At 33.6% G+C, this 10,544-nt stretch overlaps 1 protein-coding gene across 2 annotated transcripts; it reads left to right on the top strand.

Annotated features, from left to right (window-relative positions):
• Positions 1-198: 198 nt before the first annotated feature.
• On the top strand, positions 199-6,462 carry LOC129899518 (glycerophosphodiester phosphodiesterase GDPD5). Of its 2 annotated transcripts, none has more exons than XM_055974516.1 (8): positions 199-351; positions 3,003-3,181; positions 3,468-3,651; positions 3,857-3,931; positions 4,241-4,350; positions 4,490-4,708; positions 5,157-5,312; positions 5,908-6,462. In XM_055974516.1, exons 1-8 carry the CDS (start codon positions 339-341, stop codon positions 6,148-6,150), a joined length of 1,179 nt encoding a protein of 392 aa, XP_055830491.1. In that variant the 5' UTR covers positions 199-338; the 3' UTR covers positions 6,151-6,462. The 2 variants fall into 2 exon arrangements, with proteins under 2 accessions (XP_055830491.1, XP_055830493.1); XM_055974518.1 differs by lacking the exon at positions 199-351 and adding an exon at positions 2,593-2,713.
• Positions 6,463-10,544: the final 4,082 nt, after the last annotated feature.

Here is a 10,544-nt window from a genome sequence, read left to right on the forward strand (position 1 = left end):
AAGTGGACTTATCATCAGCTCAATCAAATAATTTCCATACCCATCAAAAACGTGATCGATCTTTACAATGACAAGCCTGTCACCTAAAGGAATAATATCCACCGTAGGATCTAAATCTTGTTTTCTAATCAACGTCTCTAAACAACGCTGTTATTATTCCAAATGAAGTATCCATATATAACTATAACACTTCCGGAATTTGAAAATTCCAATTTTAGGAATATTCGTTAAATCTACGGCGACGAATCTGCCCGACGTTCAAATATAACTCAATCTTTTGTACAAGTCTTGTGCGAAACAGAGGAGAAAGAGGAGTGAGGAAGAAGGGGACAGTCTCCATGGTTTCACCAAGTAAGCATTACAAACCCCAGATGACAAATTCTTGGAACTTTTTTCGTTGTATCTGTAATTTCGTTTTGTTATTTGCTGTATTTAGTGCTGGAATGAAATAGAGCAGACTGGATTTAGTTGTAATGCTCTCTATTTCTCATTATTTCGTTATTGTTATTGCTCTCATATGTTTTCAAATTGTTTGACATGCTTTAATAAAGTGGGCTATCAGAAACAGTCTCTCTGTCTCGTCTGGGTACACGACACTACTCGTGGGATTACAATGCGTATGTTCTTGTTGTTATGGTCTACCTCAGCTAGTTTGAGATTAATGTGTATATGCTAGGAGTAGAATTTTTCCAAGATTTTCACTTGGTTCTTGAAAATTGTGTTGTTCAGCTTAGATTTTGTATATCTACAACCCCTTTACGTATATAGCTTCTGGATTAAGTGGAATCATTTGAAAGCTTGTTTTTTCTTTTTTTCTTTCTGGGTTTTAACTTTTAAGTTCTCTATGGGCTAAAATCTTGGATTAATAATGTAATCCATGTTTCCAATGTGTACTAAGTCAGTTACATTGGACCAAATTCAATAAGTTGCTGCTATTTAGTTGCTACTCAAATAATTATTCAGAGATTTAAGTAATGTACTCTGGCACTAACTTATTGAAATCTGCATTCAGTTATACGTATCCACATAATTTACTTTGAATAAATGGGAAGGTTGAACAGTCTGTCAAGAGCTTATCTGTGTGCTTTGTCTGGTACTCTGACAATTATAAATTCTTGTCAAAGCATTTCCCAGATAAGCACGCATTATATGCAGCGTCTTTGCATTTATTTTATATATAATTAACTTGTTGTGATACCATAACATTATCTATTATGGGGAGTAGGTGGTACTGATACAAGATACTAGAAAAGAAAGAGATAAGTATGTTAAAATTTCTCGTCTCACTAATACATGACAGGTTTACACCTTGAAATCGGTTGGTAACTAACTTTAATATATTTACTAGCTGTGTTGGTTTACTGAATTCAGTTCATAAAGCACTCTGTAGGTCAATCTGGCCCCATAAAACTGCAGAGAGGTGTTAGCACTAGCAGTAGTTATTGTTCAACTCTGAATAGTTTTGTAGGCTCTCTGTTTCCCATTAATATCATGTGATGTTAGGTGAATTTGTAGTCTCCTTTGTTTCCCAACCACAGAATCCCAAGCGATATTAACTGGACTGGAAGCTTTTTAAGAAGCATTCATTTGTAGTGCTTTTTGAATACTCCAATGTATTGAATGCAATTAGGTTCTTCAGTCTATCTAGGTAAACATTGTATAAGCTTTGAACTTATTTCTCTACTTCAAAATGAATGTCATGGTGTGACATTGGAGATGCATGCTAGTTAGTGTTAATTGGGAAGAGAAGTAGGCCTAGTTTTTGGAGTAACTGGTAAAGTTGTTGTCATATGACCAAAAAGTAACGGGTTCAAGCCTTGGAAACAACCTCTGGCAGAAATGCAAGGTAAGGGTGCGTACAATAAACCCTTGTGGTCGGACCCTTCCCCAGACTCTGCGCATAGCAAGAGCTTTAGTGCACCGGACTACCCCTTCACTACTTAACTTTTTTGAGGTATCATATTCAATGAGACATGAAATGGAAAAAAGGAAGTTCCCAAATATAGAATATAAACATGGATGTTGAGGATTCATATAGCTGACCCTAACTGATTTAGAATTAAAGCATTGTTGTTCTTTGTTGTTGTAGAGTATAGAATTTACTTTTTAGATCAGCTCAAAAAAGGAATCTTAGCTCCAAATCGCTAAGGGAGCAGTCTTAGTTACTAGTTATTTAGATAGAAATGAAAGTTCAGCCAGATATTACTTATTTCAATTGCTATGATGTATTATTATGAATCATATAGTGATGATGCATAAAATAACACAGAATCAATTTTAGCTCAATCTAGTTAGTTAACCAAACATCACAGAAGGAATATAAAAGATTAATGTAGGCAACCCAACTAGCGTGGGATTGAAGGTAGTTGATTCATAGAAGTAGTGAACCAAATTTGGGTCACCAAAAAAAATTCCTATTATTGGTAAATCTTATTTTCCATAGTGATTTTCAGTATAAGAATTGAATGTAAGTATAGTCTAGTACTTTGTCCAAAGTTGATAAGGATAGTCCATTTTAAACTAGGATATAAACACTGGATTGAACTTGTTATGATATATTCAGATATCCTGTGTTGCAAGCACTATCAGTTATGCTTTGGCTGAAGTGACTGTACATTCTTCACACATTTATCGTGTTGCCTGTTGATAAAGAATGTGAATTGACAGCAGCTGATGAATTCCTAGCTTAGGACTGACGCACGGCGGTTGTTGTGTGAGTACTACTGACTTCTTAATGTCCAAAGGTTTTCCATGTTTAAGATTGAAAGGTAGATGTTATCACTTTTCTCAAGCTGCGATAAATTGGATTATCAAAATAGATCAATTGCTGATGTCAAGTACATATATTCATGTATAAATTGGACTCTAACCACACGTGCACCATTACATATACCATGTGTTCGCGTATGAAACCATTGACCGTTGATAGACAAGCATAGATAAAGTTATAATAGTCTGTGTGCGTGTACAGAATATTACCTCTTTCTCAATGTAATTTACAGGTGTTGTCCCTTATATCTTTCTGCTACTTCTTGTTGGATGCTCGGCCAGACCTCTCTACCCACTTCCTGGCAGAAGAAATGATAGGAATAAACAGCCTTTACAAACATTTCGAGCTTACAACATCGCACACCGAGGTTCAAATGGAGAAATTCCTGAAGAAACTGCAGCAGCATACATGGTATGTCTGCAACAAAATCCTGATGTAGTTTTCAAAACATACGGTTTCCTGAAGTAGCAAATAGCCAAATAGGAAACAAGTCTAGTCTCCAATGAAATGACTTCACTTATGGCCACATGGTTGATACTGACATTGGTAATAACTACCAACAATTACAGGGGAAATTCTTTTTGCTGTTTGTAATAGAACCTTTCTGCTTGCAATAACTGATGCTGTATTAGAAGCAAACAGGTTGTTTCTTTAGATAAACTGCAAAACATGCTCCTGAAACTCTAGTATTATGCAGAGAGCTATTGAAGAGGGTACTGATTTCATCGAAACAGATATTTTAGCATCTAAAGATGGCGCTCTTATATGCTTCCATGATTGCATCCTTGATGATACAACTGATATAGCAAATCACAAGGAGTTTGCTGATCGAAAGAGGACCTATGAAGTTCAAGGTGTTAACACTACTGGATACTTTCTGGGTATGGATGTTTCACTTGTGCTAAGTTCTATTTAATTTTTTGCGATCAATAACAGATTATGTCCTTCTGCTGTCATTTTGTGTGTATTACCCATGTGTATTAGCAAATGCAAATATTATGTACTTCCAAGTGTTATACTATTTCCTTACTGGTATAATGTGGATCATTACTTCATTTATTAGTAGTTTCTTGTACCAATATGCAGTTGATTTCACCCTTGAAGAATTGAAGCTTCTGCGCGTAAAACAGAGATATCCTTTCAGAGATCAGCAATATAATGGTTAGTTTTCTAAGTGTCCCTGTAAATACAAAACAAGATGGACAGTCTTTTTGATTGGTGCCACAGTGGCCCTTTGGTTGGGCATTGGTGCAACAAATCCCTAACTTTAGGTCTTTTTAAAAAAATTTAATTGGAAATTTATGCTAGAGATATAACATGAGCCAAAAATGTTGCTTTTAATTGACTTTGCCCAATTACAAGACATGCATGCTCCTGCTATTATTCCGTATGAGAATAGTTTCTTCAGAAAAAAACGCATCACATTGCCTCCAATATTTTTCACCGTATTTGTTTTCAATTAACATGCAGGCGAATTTTCTATTATTACTTTTGAGGAGTTCATCTCAATTGCATTGGATGCCCATAGAGTTGTTGGAATTTATCCAGAGATAAAAAATCCAGTCCTTATCAACCAACACGTGAGTTCATTCCCTTTCTGTTACAAAATAGGGGAAACTGATTTTAAAGCTGGTACCCTAAGTGTTATCTCAGTTTTAAAGCTGGTATCCTTATGTATTTCTTTCAGTTATCCTATACACTAACTGTTGGTTCTAACAGGTCAAATGGCCAGGTGGTAAGAAATTTGAGGACAAGTTTGTTGAGACACTGAAGAAGTATGGATACGAAGGTTCATATATGTCGAAGCAATGGTTAAAGCAGCCTGCATTCATTCAATCTTTTGCGCCGACGTCACTTATTTATATATCAAACCAAACAGACCTGCCTAAGATCTTCCTCATTGATGACACAACTACACCAACTCAAGACACCAATCAGGTTTTCATTCCCCTGCACCTAGCTAGCACTGTATGTGGCAAATAAGAAGTTGTTTATCTTTATGTGGGAAATGCTAAATTCCAAAAAGAAAAAAAGAAAGCTTTTACCCACAATTTAGAAGCATATACAAAAAAGGAACCCCCAAACTTTTAGGACTTTGATAAAAAGGCCAACTACATCTGCAGTCTATACACAGACGTGGTAAAGATTTGTAAAAAGCATGTAATATTCAGATTCTTGTTTAAAAGTTTACAGGATTAAAAGTACACTTTACAGGCTTGATAAAAAATAGAAATTGACTCTTTGCTGATTAAGAAATTAACCTACATTTTAACATGTATTCCTATTTTTAGGAATATAGTTTTGTTGAAAATATACCCTAGAGAAATCTGCTTGTCACACCGTTTTGCTATTGCTAAGAAAATTAATGATCCTTTTAACATTTCAGTCATATTGGGAGATTACTTCAGACGGTTATCTTGATTATATCAAGGGATATGTGGTGGGGATTGGGCCTTGGAAGGACACCATAGTTCCTTGTTCCAATAATTATCTGCAAATACCTTCTGATCTCGTCGCAAGAGCACATGCCCATAATCTACAGGTATGTGATCAATCATTGTTTCTGGGATAGCGTTGACATGTGATGTTGATTGCTGATATGATATTTTCTTCCACTGATCTCTGTTCCACGGTTATTAATTTTATTGTGCACTAAGATTAGATTACTGTTAATTGAAGGGAAAGGAAATGCCTATATATCATATAATTGTTTTGAATTGGCATGTTATGTACTTTTTTAACTTGTTGAATTGTTGAGTTCGTTCTGTTGGAATTTGGAGGGGTCCTGGGTTGCTTTTAGTTAGTCTCTCTAGTTGGTGAGTGTCTGTCTCTAAGTGCCAGTGTCGTCGTTTTTACATCTAATGCTTAGACAGGTTAGCGAGTCATATGCATTAATTGGTGATGTTTGGGTTTGATGTTGCCTTCTATCATAGATCCCCTACCATCTTTCTGCACTCTATCATTTTCGAGTCTCCATTAACTAGTCCTTCTGAATTGTTGAGTTTTCAAAGAAACTGAATGAACCTGCTTTTATACATATCTCATGTGTTGAATTGGTCTTTCTTTTTTCTCCTTTTCCGTGCAATTCATCTTAATTTCATACTTATTCATCCTCTGAATTTCAATATCAAATCCAGGTTCATCCATACACTTTCCGGAATGAGAACAAATTCGTACACTTCAACTTCAGTGAAGATCCATACAACGAGTATGACTACTGGATAAACAAGATGGGAGTTGATGGACTCTTCACAGACTTCACAGGCAGCCTTCACCACTATCAGGAATGGACCAACCCATTTGCATCTGGAGAAAAAGAAGCAACTAGGCTTCTGCATAAGATTGAATTAATGCTTTCCAAGTTCAAATACATCCCCTGAGTTAAATTGTATTTAACATTGTTTGTGACAAGGCAATGTTACCTGCCAAAGTAGGGGTCAGGTCGGCGCTTACCCTCCCTAGATCGCACTTGTGGGATTATACGGGGTTTTAAGTTGTGTGGCAAGGCAATGCTATTTATTGGTCTGTATATATCATCTGCTTTCCAATTTATATTTACCGAACTAAAAACAGGTTTCAATATATTGTAACTGGTGCAATGACACTTTTGAAGCATTTGGACCCTCTAAACCTATCTCCTAGATTTCCGTTTTATACAAGAAATTTGCCTTCTTGGGAAATTGTTTCCTGTTCTTCGTTTGTGTCACTTGCAATGGACTTTTGCCAAACTTCTTTACATATTGTCCCTTTAGCAGGCAACATTACACTTCTGCTTACCTGCTTCTTGGCTTATTAATTCTTCCTTTAGCATACTCTTACAAAAAGGCATAATAACGAAAACAACAATAATAACATGCTCAACGTAATTCCACAAGTGAGGTTTAAGTGTGTATCCAGTCCTACCCTTACTTGTACAAAAAGACATAATGAGAGGAAAAACATATGTCAATCAACATGCATAAATTGCATATATTTCTTCTCTTCAGGAATAAATTTAACTCCAGACAAACACCAGAGCTAATACAATTGTAACAAACCATTAAACCTTTCTGACTACTTAGCATTCACATATATGAATCAATTATTTGCATTATATTCTTCTTAAATATATATTCGGAGATTTCTGGAGCTTTTTTTTTTTAAAGTACAATTACCCCTCATGTGATTTCAATTCTCAGAAAGAAAATGATATTATATGAGAAAATGACATTTTTGAAACATCTCTAACCCGAAAAAGCACCTCATACACCGAAAGTGATAGGTATATATTCCAACTCCCAAATTAGTCCAAAATAATATAGTTATATATCACATTAAAAATAATATATGAAACATGAAGGTTCGATAATGATATAGAAACATAACAGAATTGGGTCAATTTGCTAATAGTGCAGACATTTTTGTGCTATTTTAATAATTTAGGAATATTTTTGGACCAAAAATCAAATAATTGGAATTTTATTATATTTTCAATAGTTCATAAGTATTTTTAAAGGAAAATTATACAAAATAGACCAATTGTGAAACTATTTACTCAAATTGGACCCGATCCAAATTATTTATCCTTAATAGACTCATGGCCTAAACTATTTACCTTCTTACCTCACTTTCTTCCTTTTAATTTCGCGCATGACGTCATGTTGATATCAGTATCACTGCTATGAAATAATCTTATGTGATACTCCATTGGTATATTGATATCATATCGATATCATATAGGACTAAGCTTAATCCTCTGTTATACTCTGTCGGTATATTGATAATCTATCGGTATCATGTAGGGTGGATGCTGATGTCAGCATGACATTAACGCGCGAATTTTAAAATAAATTTATGTCATTTTCAAATAAAAAGGGGTATGAAAGTAATGAAGTATTTAAGGGTAAATACTTTCTTTTGGGGGGTATAAGTGTTATTTTTCCTATTTTTAATGAATTTTTATATGAAAAAAGGAATTTTTATACGACACAACTAACTTATGTACCACATTTCTTTGCAAATCTCTAAATTTTTTGTATTTCGCTTTGATTTGCACCTCATCAACTTTTTACACATCTTTGTTGTATTTTTGTATTTCACTTGTATTTTTGTATTGTGAAGGAAGATTTTTTCGACAATGACCTTGATTGTATATTGAATTTTTGTTGCTTTTATCCTTGTATACACACTTGTATTTCACTTTTGTACTTAAAATTAAGTGTAAGCATACAACATACCGGGTGAATGTATCCATCAATAGTGTATTCATTGATACAACAATTAGAGCGAATGAATACAAGTAATACAAATTGGTAACAATTGATATAATAGATGGAACAAGTAAAATTAGAGTGAATAAATACAAGAGCCATCAAATACAATCTTGTGTATTTTTTGTTTTGAAATACAATCTCATGTATTTTTTGTTTTGATGTTATAATCTTGTATACCTGAATTGTATTCATCGATACAACCAAATATGAATATGAATACAACAAATAAATACAATCGCCTGAACTTCAAAAGAAAAGTTCGTCTGACACCTCCAACACTTGCTACGAATGATAAATACCTAAACTATAACTATAAATTATTAATGTAACCCGAAATGTAGTCACTTATGAAAAAAAATCTATATTTTTAACCATATTTGATTAATATACTAAAAAATACTCGGTGATTAGACCCTTTAGAGTGGCCCAGTGGTTTGGGATTGGGACTTCCATGTTGGAGGTCTCAAGTTCCCTTGCCAGCGAAAGCAAGGAGTTGTCTTTTGGGTCGAAATCATCCAAAGGATAACGACGATAGATTTACCTTATCATAAAAAATAAAAAAATACTTGGTGATTATAAAAGAAAATATTAAAGTACTTCCAAAAAGTTTGATAATTAACTATCATATCAAAAAATCTAAAATTTGATCAGTTTAATAAATTTAAATAATTAAAAACTAAATATATTAAGTCACATATAATAAATAATTATTACAATGACACTATTCTATTTGACTATATATTATGAAAAATATATATTTTGTTTTGAAAATGGATAAGTGGATGTTCCACCTAACACATGTTTTGAAAATGGATGAGTGGATGTTCCACTAGGGCAAGTTGTCCACCATCCATTCCTTTTCTTGTAATAAATTGCCATTATGTGGCAATGAAAATGAATATACGAATATTGCAATCTGCACTCTCTCTCCATTTCTCAATCTGCTCCTTTTTATTTTCTCTTACTAATTTTGCTAAGTTAGCTTATTTTATAACACGTTATCAGCACGAAACTCTAATTTTTTTTCCATAAAATTAACTTCTATATCAAGTATATCTACTGAAGAAATTTAATTTTAGTTGTCTTTGTTATTTTTAAATTAATTTTCATCATGTCAAATTTGTCAAAATTGGAGTTTGTGGCACTTGATATTTTTGGCAAAAATTATTTGTCATGGGTGCTTGATGTTGAAATCCACCTTACCGCTAAGGTTTTTGGTGATGCTATAATCGAAGAAAATAAAACATCAAGTCAGAATAAAGCGAAAGCTATGTTTTTTCCTCGTCATCATCTAGATGAAAATCTGAAGGTTGAATACTTGGCAGTGAAAGATCCATTTGAATTGTGGAAAGATTTAAAAGGGAGGTATGACCACCTCAGGGCAACGGTATTGCCAAAGACTCGTTATGAATGGATGCACTTACGGTTTCAAGATTTTAAAACTGTAATTAAGTATAATTTTGTTGTATTTAGAATAACTTTTCAATTAAAATTATATAGGAAAACTATAAATGATGAAGACATATTGGAAAAGACACTTTTTTCCATGTCTCTAATGTGATATTACAACAGCAATACCGTAAAAAAGGTTTTCAAAAATACTCTGAATTGATCTCGTGTCTTTTGGTGGGTGAGCAGCATAATGCTCTTTTAATGAAAAATCATGAAGCCCGTCCCACTGGAACTGCTCCGTTACCGGAAGCAAATGTGGTAGAAGCACATGGCCAGTCTGAAAGAAGATAAAATAAAAATCAAGGTCACAATAATGTGCGTGGATGTGGCAGTGGCAAAAGATGATATAATAATAGTCGTGGTGGTGGTCAACATAAAAGGGAGAATAATATGAGTTCTCAAAGTGGCCCTTCAAGAAGTAACTGTCATCGTTGTTGCATGAAAAACCACTGAAAAAATGAATGTCGAACGCCTAAGCATTTTGTAAGGCTTTATCAAAATTCCTTCATAAGAAAGGCAAATAGAGGTGGTGCCTCTTTTTCTAATGCTCGGATAGAGTCACATTTGACATTTGAAAATAACGTGAGGCGTGACCTTCGCATAATGATAATATTGAAGCAAATCTGGCTTTGAAGGATGACGATTTTAATGACCTCAATGATATTACTCATTTGGAGGTTGAAGATTTTTTTAGGGATTAAAATTGATGTTTAATTTCATTATATGATTTACAATATGTTGTCGGTTTTATGTACTTTTGATTATCATGTTTTTACATTTATCTATTTAAAAGAAAAGAAGAAAAAAATGACTTATATTTTTCTAGCAATATTGTTACTTATTTTATCTCTTATAATGTATTTTTATTTTATAAAAATAAATAAATTTCTCAGCCTTCAATTGGATCTAAGATGAGTAATAGAGATATGTGCCTTTTGGATAATGATACAATGCACACTATAATAAGAGAAAAGAAATATTTCTCTCATTTGGTTATGAAAGGAGTCAATGATAATACAATATCCGATAGTACGAAAATAATTGCGGGTTCTGAAAGAGCAGCCTTATCC

The sequence above is a fragment of the Solanum dulcamara genome, chromosome 8 (assembly GCF_947179165.1).
Source record: "Solanum dulcamara chromosome 8, daSolDulc1.2, whole genome shotgun sequence".
NCBI classification, from domain to species: domain Eukaryota; kingdom Viridiplantae; phylum Streptophyta; class Magnoliopsida; order Solanales; family Solanaceae; genus Solanum; species Solanum dulcamara.

Coding starts and splice junctions, on each gene's coding strand:
- LOC129899518 (XM_055974516.1), top strand. Junction 3,652..3,856: donor CACTACTGGATACTTTCTGG/GTATGGATGTTT, acceptor ACCAATATGCAG/TTGATTTCACCCTTGAAGAA. Junction 5,313..5,907: donor CACATGCCCATAATCTACAG/GTATGTGATCAA, acceptor TATCAAATCCAG/GTTCATCCATACACTTTCCG.